The sequence below is a fragment of the Hibiscus syriacus genome, unplaced genomic scaffold (genome assembly GCF_006381635.1).
Source record: "Hibiscus syriacus cultivar Baekdansim isolate YM2019G1 unplaced genomic scaffold, ASM638163v2 tig00000477_pilon, whole genome shotgun sequence".
NCBI classification, from domain to species: Eukaryota; Viridiplantae; Streptophyta; class Magnoliopsida; order Malvales; family Malvaceae; genus Hibiscus; species Hibiscus syriacus.
In genome coordinates this window covers 1,074,637-1,093,308 of record NW_024061790.1, presented here as the reverse complement: position 1 = coordinate 1,093,308, position 18,672 = coordinate 1,074,637, and the positions used below count along the sequence as shown (strand labels likewise).

The 18,672-nt window shown below is 34.1% G+C and overlaps 1 protein-coding gene across 1 annotated transcript; it reads right to left on the bottom strand.

Annotated features, from left to right (window-relative positions):
• Positions 1-1,287: 1,287 nt before the first annotated feature.
• On the bottom strand, positions 1,288-3,382 carry LOC120206378 (fatty acid amide hydrolase-like). Its single transcript, XM_039206051.1, has 6 exons — positions 3,229-3,382; positions 2,437-2,974; positions 2,130-2,242; positions 1,872-1,947; positions 1,659-1,785; positions 1,288-1,541 (listed from the first exon to the last, which is right to left on the bottom strand). The coding sequence occupies exons 2-6, from the start codon at positions 2,481-2,483 to the stop codon at positions 1,455-1,457; spliced, it is 450 nt and encodes a 149-aa protein (XP_039061982.1). The 5' UTR covers positions 2,484-2,974; positions 3,229-3,382; the 3' UTR covers positions 1,288-1,454.
• Between the last annotated feature and the right edge of the window lie 15,290 nt (positions 3,383-18,672).

Sequence of the window (18,672 nt, the reverse complement as noted above, 5' to 3'; positions counted from 1 at the left end):
GGGATTTGCGTGATTAATGGTTTAATGTTTTCATTCGTCGCTAATTTGCTTCGCTAAACTTGGCTTTAATTGCTCAATTCATTTAATCAAGATCCTTGTTCTGATCAATGTTTGAATGGTGGTATCTATCTCAATTACGTGATTGCTTTTTAATGCTTTTTTTAGTTTGATTTTGAAACGTGTCTTAATTATTTATTTCCTTGATTAGCCAACTATGGATTAACGTGATTAATGTGCGTAATAGGTGATCAGATTTTAGCAGCTTGGTTATTTAATTTGTTCTCTACATGTATTTTGTAATTTTAATTTCCATAGTTGATTTGCACGAAATAGAATATGCCATTAATGGCTTTAAAATTTCACGTGTTGATCCATATTTGAGCATAACTTTTAATTCGTAATTAAAACGTTAATTGGTTCAATTTGGTATAAACTCGCATGACTGAAATTATTTTTGGCCTGTATCTTTTGATTGGGTTTTGATCTCCATGATTGATTAGTATTTTTTAAAACAATTTATTAATGGAATAATTGGATTTAAGTTAAATAATTAATACTGCTAAACTCACATTATTTATTAATTGGCTTTAATTGACTTTAATTTTGACACCTAAACACTCACATTAATTATTCTTATTCTTAATTAGACTATAAGAAAATAATTTGATGATTCAATAATTATCTCCTTTTTTACCTTAATTAAGAATTTGAATAATTATTTTGATACATGCTGAAATTGGGTATGTTTAAATCAAATATTTTTAAATTTTTTTCGGTAGTAACAACTAATCTAAGGTAAGTAATTCAGATCAATTTTTTTAAAATTTTAATTTAAATTCTAATTTTCGCAATTAAAGACAACCGACAAATTAATTGATACCAAAAGGGCAGTTCAAGAGTGTTAATCATTCCTTGACCGTAACCGACTCCCGAACCCGACATAACTCTGGTAAAACACAGATCATGTAAAATGTTGTCCGATCTACCTAAATTTCATTTTTAAAATGATCGGTAACTACTCCAATCCATTTTATCCAAGTCAAAACCCAATTCCGGGTCTAACCAAAAAACGGCCGCGACATGAACCAATCTTCACATATTGCGCTTGCCGCGTTACTTCTATCTCCGATATAGTAACCTCTACAGTCTTTTGAATGATATACATTGGCAGGATTAGTAAGCAATCTCTAGTGTTTTGTTATAAAATTGTTAGCTAATTTGTCATATTAGTCATGGGAAAGTTTGTCATTTGATTAGGCTCTAAGACGGGGAAATTTATTGCTATAATAACAAACTATTAAGCATCCAACCTAAAAGCAATTGACAGTAAGTGGAGAGACTTAACTTGAATATAAACTAGTTGACAGTAAATCGAAAATGGAGACGCCAAACTTGAATTTAACACCATGGGAAACCGATCTTTTTTAACAGATTTGGTAAGGGTTGTTATTAATTTATACCTTCCAACTGTAACGCTCACAGAGCAATTGCAGAGCATTAGAGCAGCATAATCTGACTTCTTCGTCACAATCATTGAACCACTAATAGAATTAGTTTAGAAAAAAAGAATGAAAGGGATTAGAAACCTCGCCCTTTTTAAGATTATAACTGAAGAAAAATGGACTTAAATTAATTGATCATATAATTTCATTACTTACCTCTCCATATCTTGCAAGCTTGATGTTTGATATTTGATTTTTTGAGTTCAGCAACGGAAAATACACTTTTGGCTGGTAGGTTATCCGTATTCCAACCATTCCGACTGTCCAGTTAAGAGGAAGAACACTGGAACGAACATATGCATTTTCAGATATTGCTTAAATTTAACACCTAATGGAACTCAGAATTGTTTTACGTAAACAAGTTCTCACCCTGACTGTGGTATGCATCCAAAAGTCGGTTTGAACCCGACAACGCCAGAAAGGGATGCAGGCATTCTCACAGATCCTACACAGAAAACATATATAAAGTGCGTAAACTAGTCCATGGATAATGAAATTCTAGTTATTAATATGTATTCTAACTTTCTTAAGCAGTTGTCCAATGTTAAAGATGATTTAGTCAGAATTCATTTTGTTTAATTTTGTCAACAGTGTTTGGTTGTTTTCTCACTGAAGGACACTCTTTACCTCCTCCATCCACACCGAGGGAAGCAGGGCATAATCCTGCTGATACTAATGCTGCAGATCCACTAGAAGAACCACCAGAGATTCTGCTGGGATCATAGGGATTTCTTGGAGCCCTGCAACATTCACAGAGTTAAACATATCACCATCTTTCATGTTTCTGAATAGAAAGAAATTACACAAGATAAAGAAAAATGTTACATTTAGTCAGGTTTGTTTCCTGTATATTAAGTCTTATCTATGAGACTTCATGTGCAGAAAAATGGAAAAAGAAACGGTAATTTTGGGTTATGAAAGGGTCAGGTCTCACCCGTAGTGAGGATTTGTCCCACTTTGTGTAACTCCAAGCTCATGCATATTGCTCTTTCCAACAAGTATAGCACCACAGGATCTGAGTCGCGCAACACAGCATGCATCATCGCATATTATTTTTCTCGTTACTTGGATCTTGGAGACTGTTCTTCCTTATATATGCCCACAGCTGCTGCACAATCTAAATCAAGCAGAGACAGATGTTTTTAAGCAACAAAATCCATGCATGCAAATTTTCTTTCTTTCTTTTTTTTTTGGGGAGGGGGGGTGGAGGGGGGAATGAATGCTACTAAAGTTTTTAATCCAAAGTTAGCCGGCACAGAACTAGCGGATGCAGCATGCTCGGAATCGGAATTCTCGGGGCAATCGGAACCGAAATCAGAAACAGAGGTGATGTCTTCACGGGTGTCAAAAAATTTATCTTCCTCTTCGCTTACACTTCCCATCATTAAATCATAAATTTCGACCCATGAAAACTCACCCTCCTCACCAAAAACTGTCTTCTCAGAAAAACCCTAGGCAATGTTTTAAATTCCCTACAAGTAGAAACGGAAAACAAAACATTAAAAATCCCAAAACAGAATAAAAAGAACCGTTATAAAACTAATATAAAACCCAGATCCCAATTAAAACTCTGAAAACTAATAAAAAAACATAAAACCAAACAGGTTAACAAATAGATCAGTGCAAAGTGAAACAAAGCAATTGAGAGGATTAAAAAAAAGGGTATGAAGGGAGAGTTAAACAAGATCAGTATCAACAAAATAAAGAAAGGTAAGGGGATTGGCACCTGGGTTTTTTGATGAAAACTTCATCAAACCCAATATAACGCTTAATCATATCAGCACCTTGGCACCTTCTAGTTCCGCCATGGGGATTTCCCGTTGTTTCTCTCTCTTTCCCTCGATGGAGAGAACAAAGGGAATCGTGGCTTTAAAAGATAAATAAATAAATGAGACACTAAATGAAAGTTGAAGTACAAAAAGTAGGAAAAAGAGAATCTCGAGAGAAGTGGAAACGGATGACCATGGCCCGATAAACGGGGATTGTATCTGGAAAAGTAGGTTAATAGATAGTTAATATACGGCGTTATCGGATATATTATAATATATTTAATAAATTTAATTTAACGTTATTTGAAATATCGAGTAATAATAATGTTGTAGGTGGAAATCATGAAGAAAATATTAAAAAATTTGGCAATTGATAAACTTAGCTTGTCGGTTTGTGTCGATACAAATAAAAAATTTATTGATCCATAGCCATGTAACATGTAAAAATATGATAAAATCGGTATCATTATTATAAAACCGGTAAACTGCTACCGGTTATATTGAAAGTGTCAATAAATTAATATAAGTATCGACACTTTTGTAATTTAAAAGAGAAGAAGTTATAGCACTTATAAAGTGTCGATACTTTATACAAATGTATCGATCCATAGCAATATAACAGGTAAAAATATGATAAAACCGGTATCATTATGATAAAACCTGTAAACCGCTACCGGATATATTGAAAGTGTCGATAAATTAATATAAGTATCGACACTTTTTATATTTAAAAGATAAGAAGTTATAGTGCCTAAAAAGTGTCGATACTTTATACAAATGTATCAATCCATAGCAATATAACAGATAATAATATGACAAAACAGGTCTCGAAATGATAAAACCGGTAAAAAGCTACATGATATATTGAAAGTGTCGATAAATTAATATAAGTATCGACACTTTCGTAATTTAAAAGAGAAGAAATTATAGCGCCTAAAAAGTGTCAATACTTTATGAAAATGTATCGATCCATAACAATATAATAGGTAAAAATATGACAAAACCGATATCGAAATGAAAAAACCAGTAAAGCGCTACCAGTTATGTTGAAAGTGTCGGTACTTTAATAAGTACGCGTAAAAAAGTATCGACACTTTAAAAGAAACAAGTAAATATCATATCGAAAGTATCAACACTTCACATAAAAGTATCGACACTTAGGTAATTGTATCGATTAAATATAAATAACATATCCTGTGTAAATATAAAAGCATAGCTAAATTTCCTCTGAAAATAAATAGTTTTTGAAATCGAAGTGTAATTGTTACTGCATTTCAGAAGGCGTTTCTACGTTGAAGTTTGTTTGTTTGTTGTTGCATTTCAAATCGAAAGGTACGTTGTTGAAACCATAGTTTTTTATTATTACAGTAATTAGGGTTTTTATGTGTTGTTCTTTGGGGTTTTTAAAGTAAAGAAGCATTTGGGACCGATTACATGTAGAAAGTGATCTTCTAGGTAGATGATAAATACCGATACTTTTATTTAATATTATAGGTAGAAAATGATATTATATGTTGTATAAATGTGATGATACTTGGAGTATTGAGTGTTCCCATTCGTTTGAAGGAAATAGAGAGGTTTTGGGACCGATTATATTATATAATATTATAGGTAGAAAATAAATATGGATACCTGTATATAATATTATAGGTAGAAAATGATTTTTTAGGTTGTATAAATGTGCCGACACTTGTTGTAGTGGCCATTCAAATTCTATTGAAGACCAACCGTTTTACCACAAGAGTGGTTATCGATTTTTGTATACAAGTATTTGATTTGATTTGCGTAAACTGATAAATGAAGGAAAAATGAAGTCAATGAGTGGAAAGAAACCAAAGGGTGAATATATGTACTTCTAGTAAGTATCAATTTCTTTTTGTTATTATTGTTGAAATGGTAATTGGATTAAAGTATTTAGGAACTTTAAATTGATTACAAATTTTAAATGTTGATAGTATGGACGAATGCAAAATGATGAAGGAAGATGGCACACACAGCGGTTCGGTATGTAAATCGAAATTGACATTGAGTATTATTTAGCGTTAATGTATTGATTAAGAAACGTTTATGCTTAATATTAGGTGACAAAAAAAGTGAGGTCGAAATGGAATTTGATGAGTGATGCTAAAAAAGAACCTTACATCACACAGTCAATGAATGATAGTAAAGAATACAAAGAACGGAGGAAAGCACATGAAAAGAATGTATTCATTAAACTTGTAAATACGTTGATACAAGATATATAAGAACAATAACATTATATATTGTTAAAAAATGTAGGATGTGTCGACAAGGTGCGACATAAAAAGGGTGTATTCATTAATTGAACACCTTAAAAAGAATGATCAGTTGAATGTGCTGAGTGAAATGAGGTTTGAATCATTGAAAGGAGTAAAGGATCGACCAATTCAGAGGGAATTGTGTCGATCCTTGATGGAGCAATTTGATATCAAACAATGTATTGCTAAATATGGCGATTATTCATTCCCTCTGGGGGTATCGACTGCTGCAGCCGTCTTGGGGGTAGAAAACAAAGGCAAAAGTGTTGTAGAAGTCTATAGGAGTAAGAACTGGAAAGCACTTGCCTCCAAATATGGTTTGAATCATAAGGTGACATATGCTGAAGTTGAAAAGGATATCAAAAGCGGATCTTACCGGGGGAATGAGCTAAAGGCCCGAGTTCTATTGTACATTGTCGGGATATTTCTTTGTCCAACGGGTGATACGTCAACGAACAAGGACAATATGAAGCTCATTTGCGATGAAGGCTTGAATATGTCCATTCGAGATTGATTGAATCAATAATCACCTTTCAAAAGGGCAGCCAGAGATACCTCAAAGGGTGCATAGCAATCTTAGAGGTAACTGAGTTGAAGAATGTTTTTGTTTTTTTTATATAAAATGACGGTATAGTTATTATATAAAATGATTAATTTTATTATAAATGCAGGTTGCACTGTTCGATTATTGGTCGGGCTGTGATAGTTTGCCTGCTTATGAAAGACACAGAGTGGCACGCATCCGTGCATGGGGGAAGGAAGAGGTGGTTAGAGTGATGGCGAAGTTGAAGGTGGATAGACCGAGGAAGCTAGAAATGGTAATAAATGAAATTAAATAATATTAAGAATATAATCAATGTCTTAATACAAATTTAATTTTGAAGGTTATTTTCAAGATCGTAGAGGAGGTAGAGGAGAGGAAAGAAGAGATGGTTGGAGGGGTGGATGACGGTCAGGGGGATTACGGTCAGGGAAAACAGAGTAAATTCGACATTTTGATGTCTAAATTGGTTGATATTAAAAAAATCATTTTTGATAGTCATCAAAGACAATCAAGAGTCGAAGAGACACATGAAAGGCATAAGATGGAAGTGGAAGTAAAGATAGATGTATTGGTGAAAAAAGTTGAGGTGTTGAGTGGTGAAGTTAATATGTTGACGGGTGGAAAAATTGATGGAGTTGTCAAGGAGGTTGTGGAAATAAGGAGTGAACTTTCGGGGGTGAAGGAGGTGGTTCAGAAAAACTTGGATGAAGGGGGGAAATTGAAGGGTGAAATAAAAGAGATGAAGAGCTATGTAGAGAAAAAATACGATGAACTGAGAAAATTTGAAGAAGAAAAGATAGAGGAAGAAGAAAGATGGAGGAAATGAGGAGAGGATTCACTAACATATAACGGAGAGTGTTATAGATGCAGATTTGGATTCGGAATATCCTCCACCCCAGAAGAAGAAGAAGCAGAAGGTAAGTTGAATAAAAAGCTTAATTAGAATCGGGGTAAGTCACTTATATTGCTTTGTGAGTGATATTTAAATATTTCATGAAAAGATATTAATCATGAAAAGATATTAATCCTAATGATTCATATAGATATATTGTAATCTCAATGGGAAATCAATACGCACAAGTATCCGACGTTGCAAAGTTGAAGCCTATGGAATGGGTTGGCGGTGTGGTAAGTAGAAATCAATTAAAAGACAAAACCTATTGAATATGTTCTGATTGTTTAATTAATTTTGTTAGGTTATTGATTTGCTCACCTGAACAGTATGCTACGATTCTAAAAAGTCAGGCCGGATGATTGGCTACATTCCATACCACTTAGCGGTGAGTTAAATTAATAAATGTTGAAAAGTAATGTTATAGACGATAAATTAATAATGATTGTCACGTAATTGCAGCAACAGAAGTTGGACAACAACGATAATGTTGAGGGTATTGCGAGCTTTTGGGGTTATATGAAATTCACCAACTATGAGAAGGTAGACACCATACAAATAGGCATAAATGATGTTTTTGGATATATAATGTTGAATTTTGTCAAATTGTGTGTGAATTTTTTGTAGATCATGATCACAATAAACTATAATAATTCACATTGGTGTCTGTTGGTGTTGGATATGAAAAATCGTGTTGGAACTGTATATGATAGTCATGTTGCCTAACTATATGAAATTCACCAACTATGAGAAGGTAAGACACCATACAAATAGGCATAAATGATGTTTTTGGATATATAATGTTGAATTTTGTCAAATTGTGTGTGAATTTTTTGTAGATCATGATCACAATAAACTATAATAATTCACATTGGTGTGTTGGTGTTGGATATGAAAAATCTGGAACTGTATGATAGTCTGTTTAAATCTGAAGCAGCTAAACAGAGAGTGAATGATGCTAAGAGATTGGTATGTATGAAAGGAAATTATGTAAATTATAATGCAATTTGTTTGGATCATAACTTCATATTTTTTAATGCAGATGAAATATTAGATAGTTATAATGAGAACACATTTGGGTAGAAGCATGGGCTCTCTAGGAAAAGTCCCCTTGCAAAGTTTCAAATTCGTGGAGCATAAGATGACCGAACAATTGAATGGATATGATTGTGGCATCTATGTGATGATGTGGATGGAATCGATCGGTTCTAGCGGGGCTACTGGTGATTTTGTAAGTAGAATTAAAAATTAGTTTGCCGTTACATTGTTAAAAGTCGTAGATTGAATGTTGTGGTTTACAATACTTAACGTACTAACAATTTGAATATAGGTTGTTGGAGAATGGGATCGTATGCGAATATTAAATGATCTTGTATGCCACAATCAAAATCAACTAAGAGAGAAGATGACAAAAGCTGCCATGCTATACAAGAATAACAAAAGGAAGCGATGATGTAAATGTAGGGTTAATTTTGTATAAGTTTTTTAATTTTGTATACGATTTATAATTTTGTATGTGAATGTAATTATGTATGAGATGGGAAAAGTTATGAATTGGTTGTTGTACATGTTTCTTATACACAGTAGGATTCTGTATTATTCCAAGTGTCACTAACATAATTGTCATCATGTGTGGGACTGAATGGCCATTCCAAGTATACTTTGTGTCCAGAATGATTTCCTTACCAAGTGCATGGAAATGTGTCGATACATTTATAAAAAGTATCGATCCAAAAAACATCGAGACCCATAATTATAATGTAATAGGTAAATTATCAATCTAATCGGTCTAAATATACTGGTTTATGAGAAAACATGTGTACATAAAGTATCGACACTTGTTTAATTTGTGTAGATCCCGTACTTTGTGTCCAGAATGATTTCCTTACCAAGGTCACCATAATGTGTCGATACCTTTATAAAAAGTATCGATCCCAAAAACATCGAGACCCATAATTATAATGTAATAGGTAAATTATTAATCTAACCGGTCTAAATACACCGGTTTATGAGAAAACATGTGTACTTGAAGTATCAACATATTTTGAATTTATGTCGATACTTTGTGTCCAGAATGATTTCCTTACCAAGGTCACCACAATGTGTCGATACATTTATAAAAAGTATTGATCCAAAAAACATCGAGACCCATAATTATAATGTAATAGGTAAATTATCAATCTAACTGGTCTAAATACATCGGTTTATGAGAAAATAGGTGTACATGAAGTATTAACACTCTTTCAATTTGTGTCGATACTTTGTGTCCAGAATGATTTCCTTACCAAGGTCACCGCAATGTGTCGATACATTTATAAAAAGTATCGATCCAAAAAACATCGAGACCCATAATTATAATGTAATAGGTAAATTATCAATCTAACCGGTCTAATTAAACTGGTTTATGAGAAAACAGGTGTACATGAAGTATCGACACTTTTTTAATTTGTGTCGATACTTTGTGTCCAAAATGATTTTCTTACCAATGTCACCACAATGTGTCGATACATTTATAAAAAGTATCAATCCAAAAAACATCGAGACCCATAATTATAATGTAATAGGTAAATTTGCAATGTAACTGGTATAAATATACCTATTTAATTTGAAACAGGTCACCATAATGTATCGACACATTTTATAGTTGTGTCGATACATTTTTAAATTTCTCGCATTTTTTTCATTCATTATTTATATGATACAAACTCCAAATCAAAAAACCCTAAACCTTACTAAACCTAAACCTAAAGGCAGAAGATAACTCATCGACTCCGACGAATACCATCATTCATAACAGTAATGATCAGATATTCAGGTAAATTTGTCGATACTTTGCCATAAATTAGGGTTTGGTTGATTTGCAGATTGGTCACTTTTGTTTCCTTAATGTGTTTGTGTTCCAATGTAACAGCATCCACACCGAAAATGGCTCCAAAACGTAAGCGTCAGAATCAGGGCTCTTCTCAACCCAGCTCTTCTGAGGAAATCAGGTCGTTCGACACTGAGAACTTTAGATCCGATGCAGAAAAAGAAAGATGTCAAAGGAGTTTTAAAGTAAGGAAGATTTGTCTCGAATGTGTCATTGACCTGGGTTTCTTGTTCGATGGTAAATATGATTTTAGTTTTAAATCCAAATTTACATCATGGGGTTGGCTTGAATTCCTTGGTGTAGAACCAACATATTACCCCAACCTAGTTAGAGTATTCTACAACAATGCTTCCTTCCAGTATGAGCCTAATAAGAGTAATATAATAGGAATTAATACACATGTCATGGGGAAGGATATATATATATATCCGGAGACTATTGCTTCGGGTACTTGATAAACTACATTCGTTCTCTGACCACTTTCTATTCGTTTGGGTAAGATGATTGTCATTACACTTTGCTAACTTTAATTTGTCTAAGATTCTTACATATTTATGTTCGACTGTTTGTAAACAGGATCAAAGAAAGTGCAAAACATCAGATAAGTTTACATACTGTAAAGATCTCAATGATGTTTGGAACGAGTTTACTGATTTTAATGTCCTAAATACACTGTTGGTCGATGATTCATCGCGAAAAATGATTCATAATCCGGTAAGTTACAGTTATGCCATATTTTTCCAGTTAAACAGTTGTTCATAGATTGATTGATTAACAATTTATGTTTTTTATTAGATAAACAATTACATATGTCCACATTCTTTCGACGCTGCTTCCCATTCGGACGACGATGCTCTAAGTATGACACAAATTTATTCCTGATTATGCTCATTTAGTTTCTTGTTAGTAAAATTGCACCTGATTAGTTTGATTATTGAAATTATTTATATATGTCCTCAGATAAAGGTGGTACCATACGCGAGTATTTGGAAAATTTGTTGAAGGCGCCTAATGTTCCGGACTTCGTTAGCGATAACCCTTTTCCATCGGATTAATTTCGTTGTAGGTACATTATTTGAACATTGTAATCCATAAATTTGTTGTGTATGTATGTTATGGTTTGATTATATTGTGTGTATATTTTCATTCCATTAAAAAAAACTAAATCATATAACACAATAACTGTTTCTTTTAATATGAATATTACATTATAACATGTGACTTATACAGTAAATATACCATTCCATGTGACCACTGTGACAACCCCATCAACTCACAACTCATCTTTGTACTGAAATATTGTCTTTTACCGACTTTATCCACATGTTAATTGAACAGTATGAATCAATTATGCAATTTCCATATTCAATTTAACATTGCATTTCATTTTCATTTCATTTATAATTAGAGTTTGAATTTAAATTTAAATTTTAGTTTGAATTTAAATGTAAATTTCGGCTCCACTATAAATATTAGCCCTAAACCGAAATTCCATCCATCCAAAAAATAACTTACTCAATGGATGCATCGGGAGATAACATCAAATTCCATTGCTAAGGTAACAACTTACCTTTTTTCAAAACTTATTAACTTATTAACTTACCTTTATCCAGTCTGCCTGCTTGTTACTCAAAATTATGATGGTCAGGATTTCCCTTGTGTTTCATTTAGGTTGATTGCTCTGAATATATAACGACATTTGATCTCCAAATCGTTGATTGGTCGGGCTTTTATATCCATATTTGCTTCTTTGTTCACCGATACATTTGAGGATTGTTGAAATATCAACACTAATTATAATGTGCATAATGAATTTGCTTTATTCATTCGTGTCGATACATGTTGTCCAGAATGTATTTCCAACCAAAACAAGTTCACAAATAAGTTCAAAAATATCGACACTTTATACATTTGTGTCGATACTTTGTGTCCATAATGTATTTTCCAACCAAAAAAAGTTCACAAATAAGTGACGACACATTTATATCAAGTGTCGATCCCAAAAACATCGAAACCCGTAACTATAATGTAATAGGTCACTTTACAATGTAACCGGTTTAAATTTTTCGATTTTATGAGAAAATAGGTCTACAATATGTATCGACACTTTATTCATTTGTGTCGATACATGTTGTCCAGAATGTATTTCCAAACCAAGTGCACGAAAAAAGTGTCGATACATTTATAACAAGTGTCGATCCCAAAAACATCAAAACACATAATTATAATGTAATAGGTAATATAACAATGTAACCGATCTAAATATATCGGTTATTAAAAAAGAAAGGTATACATAATGTATCGATACTTTATACATTTGTGTCGACACTTTATGTCCATAATAAATTTTCCAAACAAGTTCACGAAAAAGTGTCGATACATTTATAACAAGTGTCGATCCCAAAAACATCGAAACACATAATTATAATGTAATAGGTAACATAACAATGTAACAAGTCTAAACATATCGGTTATTAAGAAAAAGGTATACATAATGTATTGATACTTTATACATTTGTGTTGACACTTTATGTCCATAATAAATTTTCCAAACAAGTTCACGAAAAAGTGTCGATCCTAAAAATATCGAAACCCGTAATTATAATGTAATAGGTCACTTTACAATGTAACCGGTTTAATTTTCTGGTTTCATGAGAAAATAGGTCTACATAATGCATCCACACTTTTTAAATTTGTGTCGATACTTTTTAAAATTACGCGTGTTTTTTTCTTATATATACAAAACCCAAATCGAAAAACCCTAAAGGCAGTCCGACGATGATGACCTTTAAATGGAGCCCCAACGTATCAACATTGAAGAAAATTGAAAGTGACCAGTAAGTATCAATGTATTCATGTAATTGTTCTTGAAATGGTAATTGGATTTAAGTGTTTAAGATCTTTTAATTGATTATAAATTTCAAATCTCTACAGTCTGACTGAATGCAAAATTATAAAGGAAGCTCATAATCCATGTTGACTGCATAGCCAATAAAACACCCTTTCAGGGTCTAAATGGTAAGTTATGAATTGGTAAGACAAGCTTTCTTTGAGGGTTTAGGGACTGAATCCCTACAACGTAAGGAGTACATGATTGAACATTACATATAATAGTTGTATTCAGTTGTTGAAGAATTATTTTTAATTTTATACGAATATAGTTGTAATGTTCAAACATGATTGAATGTTATGGTTTATTTGCAATAACAATAGGTTGTTGTACATGTTTCTTATACATAGTAGGAGTCATGTTGATACTTAGGATATAGTTGGATCGTTGTCTGCATTATTCCAAATGTCTCTAACATCATGTGCGGGACTGAATGACCAGTCCATTCCGTCTTCAAAAAAATCAATTGAAGTAGGCTGCGTGCTTGTATTCAAACCCAGCTTGACTTGAGGACATGTTAGTTTGTTATGTCCCTCACCGTTGCAGAACCCACATCGCCTAATTTTCTTCTCGACCATGTTCTTTGTTACTTCTTTTCGCTTGCGTTGTTTTCGTTGAGGGTCGCAAACGTTGTTTAATACACTGCTCCGATTGACTGAATCATTCAAACTAAACGAGTTCTCAAATTCTTCTGTTAATCTTTTCATCTCATCTCTTGCGGTTTTGAAAGACGCGTCTGTCTTTGATGCAGCATAGCATAACATACTTGTTGTTGCATGTAGAGAAGCAAACCTTGCCATTTGCATTATTTCTGGAGGCACATTCAAATCAACAAAACTGGGTGCAGAAGCCTTCGCATCCTTAGTCCACCTAATTTGAATCAAAGACCCGAGAAAATATGTGTAATCCATGTGCTTCAAAACGTGAAGTTGATGGCAACATGGAAGTCCAACTGTCTCGAATTTTTTGCATGAGCAATTTAGGGTTTCCGTACGAGAATCAAAACTAATTTCAAATGTCCAATTTTTTTCTTTGTACTTTTTCAAATAAAAATATTGACATTCATCTGATAAGGACTGAATCTCTTCCTGAATCCGGTACAATGTCTCCCGTTGAAGTTCTTCTTGGAACGCACGAAAAGATTCGCGCGTATAAATCTCAGAAGCATGACTTTCAAATTCAACCAGTTTTGTGATTAGGAAGGTCTTCGTCTGGAAACTTAAGTAATCTGCTTTCAACTCGTTTTAGACGCATTCTACTAATTCCATCTTCAATTGCACGAACAACATCTAAATATATCTTCTTGTGTTTCAGTTCAATTGCGAGTGAAGTATTCATAGACTCGCACCTTTGTGTTGAGCGAATATTAGCAAAGAAATGACCGGTTAGATATTCTTGTGCCCATAAGTGCCGAGTATTTCCCTTCTCAATCACCCATGGATGCTTTTCGACATTGAACTCTGAAACAACTGAACGCCATTGAATATCAAATTCGTCGGTTGTCCACCAGGAAACCATGCATTTTGAGATGTTGCTGTAAATTTTGGGTCACCAATGTTAGCTTGTGCATTGTGAGAAATATGCCAAGAACATAATCTGTCCTTAGTATTAGGGATAACAGATTTGATAGCCCTCTGCATTGCCCTATCCCCATCGGTGACAACTGAAATAGGCAATTTGTTCATCATGGCTTCTAAAAAATTCTGTAGCACCCACTCGAAAGATTGTGATGTCTCGTCAGCAATTATGGTAGTAGCAAACACAATTGTGTTATGGTGATGATTGACACCGACAATAGGCATAATTGGTCGACCATACAAATTATCTTTGTACGTTGTGTCGAACGCAATTACATCACCGAAGCATATGTAATCTGATCTTGATGTAAAATCCGACCAAATAAGATTATGCAACGCCCCTGATTCGTCTACCGAGTATGTCACAAAAAACCCGGGATCATCATGTTTCTTATAATCAAAGTAAGCAATAAGCGCATTCACATCCCCATCGACGATTTCCTTTGCTTTGCCTCTTTGAAGTGCATTGTAGAGGTCTTTATGTATAAATCCAACATTATGATAGCCCCCTGCCTGCTGCGTTAAATAGTTCATTACTTGTGACGTGCCAACACCGACCTCTTTCAATGCTGTTGCCTCATCGATATCAACCTTATTTACAGCTCTATTAGAACGCATAAATGGTGTCATAGCAGGTGTGCACAATGCATGATTATGTTTCTGATAAGACTTACTTATAACCCACTGATCATTTGTATTTGTTGCTGTAACTACGATTCTAGCCTTGCATCTTGTTCTTGTGATTGGCGTATGAGCACGTTGACAATCAACGGTATTGACTTTTGATACTCGAAACCCTTCTTTGGAACAACAAAATTCTTGTGTCTTCACATTCCCTTCCATGTCAAGCCGTGTTATTCCCCGTCGTGCACTAAACCCATGTTCCCGTGCGAATTCCTTGTAAAAGTACCAAGCTTGATCACGTGAAGAGAAGAGCTTACCAACCAATATGTCAGATTCATCAACATTATGTACTTTATGGCATTCCTCGGTTGGCTTAACATTGTCTGCATCAGTATGATCCATGACAAAAATTTTGTTGTGCAATTTCAGTGGTCCCAACAGGAGTTGATGGAGATGTATGTAAGTAAAGGTTCAATGAACAACATGTTTCAGTGGTGCTTTCAATAGGATGTGGTATTGATAGTGGTGGTAGTTGAAGGGTGGGTACAACATTAAATTTACAGGACATATTCAGGTATGTACAATAACTACATAATTCAATAACTTTAAAGTAATAGGTAAAATTACAATGTAGGTGGTAAAATTAGACTATTTTAATGACAAATAATTATAATGTAATAGGTAAATTGACAATGTAACCAGTATACATATACTGTTTAATTATAAAACAGGTTAACATAAAGTATCGACACTATTAGATTTTGTATCGATACATTTATAACAAGTATCGATCCCAAAATCAAAGAGACCGATAATTATAATGTAATAGGTAAATTTCCAATGTAACCGGTAGAAATATACCGGGTTCATGAGAGAATAGGTTAACAATATGTATCGACACTTTTTTAATTTGTGTCGATACATTTTTCCAAAATGAATGGCAAACGAGGTGTACACATAAAGTATCGATACATTTGTAAAAAGTATCGATCCTCGAAACATCGAAATCGATAATTATTATGTAACAGGTAAATTTACAATGTAACCAGTTAAAATATACCGGTTAATTAGCAAATAGGTCTACATTATGTATCGACACTCTTTAAATACATGTCGATACTTTTTTCCAAAATAAAGCACAAAAGAGTTGCACGCATAAAGTGTCGATACATTTAAAATTGTATCGATCCCAAAAACATCGAAACCGATATACATAATGTAATAGGTCAATTTATAATGTAACCGGTTTAAATTTACTGGTTTTATGAGAAAATATGTCAATATAAGCGCTACTTATTACATTATATAAGCGCTACCTAATTTGTTATTGTACTTGATAATATTTCCGGTTAAATGCCTATTTTATTATATAAGCGCAACCTATTATATTATATAAGCGCTACCTAATATGTTATTGTGCTTGATAATATTTTCGGTTAAATGATATAATATAACCGGTCTAAATTTTAACCGATCACTTGTTTAACCGGTCACGCCGTTTTTTAGCTATTTTTTAGGCGCCGCACAACAGAACTTCCCTCGATAAACGAGGTTTGGAGAGAGGCCTATTTCAACTGGCTCGGTCTTCTTTACATCCATTCTCCTTTTTACTGTTTTTTTTACGGAATTAATCGATTATTTTGGATGAATAAGAAAACTATTACGACATTTTTCTCAAAAAATTATCGTCTATCATTTTTTTATCAGGCATTGTTCAGATAATATTTCTTGATCTAACATCTTTTATAAAAAGGCGCGTCCTCTAAAGACGTTTTAAGTTGATTTGGTGTCACGTGGAGTAAGGCGCGCCCCTGAAGTGCGCCTTATGCTGACATGGGATACACGTGTAAAAGCGGGGTATAGTGCGGGGTAGGGGTCACGCCTTACCTGTAAATCTGTCATGCGTTAGAAAGACGCGCCCCCTGCAGCGTGCCTTAGGTATAATTACCCACCTACCCCGACTCTTTACACCCCAATCCCTCCCTATAAATACCCCCATCCTCAATCACTTTCATCACATCAAATTCTCTCAATTTTCCTCAACTTATCTCAAATACTCTTATAATCTATATCTAATGTATATTTTATTATATTTTTAATATTTTGTATTTAATTTATTTAAGTATTTAATTTATTTAATATTTTACTTAATTAATTTTTTTGAAGATATAAAATGAAAGACGGTCTACTTCGCTTGGATGGAAATCATATATCTTGACACTTTGCTGAGAGGGTAACAGTTTAACATTTTAATTTAATTTAAATTATTAGTAATAATTTGTTGATTTATTTAATGCATGATTATTAGATTAATAATTAATTTTTGTAATTATTTAATTTTAGGAGAAGGACCGTGTATTAGATCCTTTTATTAGGAACCTTAAGTTAGTGATACCTAACTGTGTCTTGCCGTATTTAGTAGAGGTTGGATTCGATACATAGGTAGATATCAGGGTCACTATAAGATAGAACCAGACCTTATTTCTACCTTAGTAGAGCGGTGGAGGCTAAAGACCCACATATTCCATCTTCCGTGCGGAGAGTGCACGATTACACTTGAGGATGTTGCTATGCACCTGAGGATTCCGGTGGATAGAGATGTAATATCAGGGATCGCGCAGGGTTCTTAGACTACTTTGTGTCGGGAAAATCTTGGACGTGTCCCGGAAAATTTTAACAGTGGTCGGATACCGTTAAATTGGTTAGATGACAATTTTCAGGAGTTGAGCGAGGACGCCTCTGATGATGAAGTTAAAATGTATGCACGGGCATGCATACTGTAGCTGATAGGAGGGTTGTTGATGCCGGACAAATTGCGCAACCAAGTTCACTGTATGTGGTTGCGACATCTTGTCAACTTTCGTCTAGCCGGATCACTCAGTTGGGGCTCGTCAGTTTTGGCTTTCCTATACAGGGAGATGTGTCGAGCCACTGACTACAGGCGTAATGCTATAGGCGGATGTCTCCTACTGCTACAGTCTTGGGCATGGTATCGATTTCCATTTTTATGTCCCATTGTGAAGAACCCATTCGTATTTCCTCTACTCTTGAGGTAATTATAAAACTAATTTCGTATATTAATCATTTTATAAAGCGTATAATAATTTTTTCCTTGAATAGGTGGTCTACTGATAGGAAAAATCATCAGGAGCTACCTGATGATTTAGAAAAAATTAGGGTACTAATCGATCAGAAGACTGTCACATAGGTATGAATTTTAATGTTTAAAAATCGATTTTAGATTATAGTTATATAATTAGATTATTATTTTGATAAAAACTATATATATTTGTTTTAGTTTGAATGGGTGTCATATTCTAATGATGATGTGAGGATGGTGATCCCACTTGAGTTGAGGGGCCCATCAGATGTTTGGATGGCGATAGTCCCTTTGATCTGTTATGCGACCGTCGAGTGGCACTCCACTGATCGTGTGCTTCGGCAATTTGGTTGCTTTTAACCAATTCCGGAAGCACCTCGCAATATGGACGAGTTGCATAGCACAGATAGCCGCGGCAAGACCGATACAGATTGGCTAGTGAGGCATCATGAGTGGGTCATGTTGTGGGAGGATCGACATCGGCGCCTTCCCCGTAGAGAGCCCATTTATGTTGATCACTTGACGGTTGGTGATGATTATTATGAGTGGTTCAACAGAAATGGGAAACCATTTCTGCTTCCCGAGGATGCACGAGGCCGGACCTTTCCACGACGTCGACAGAGACG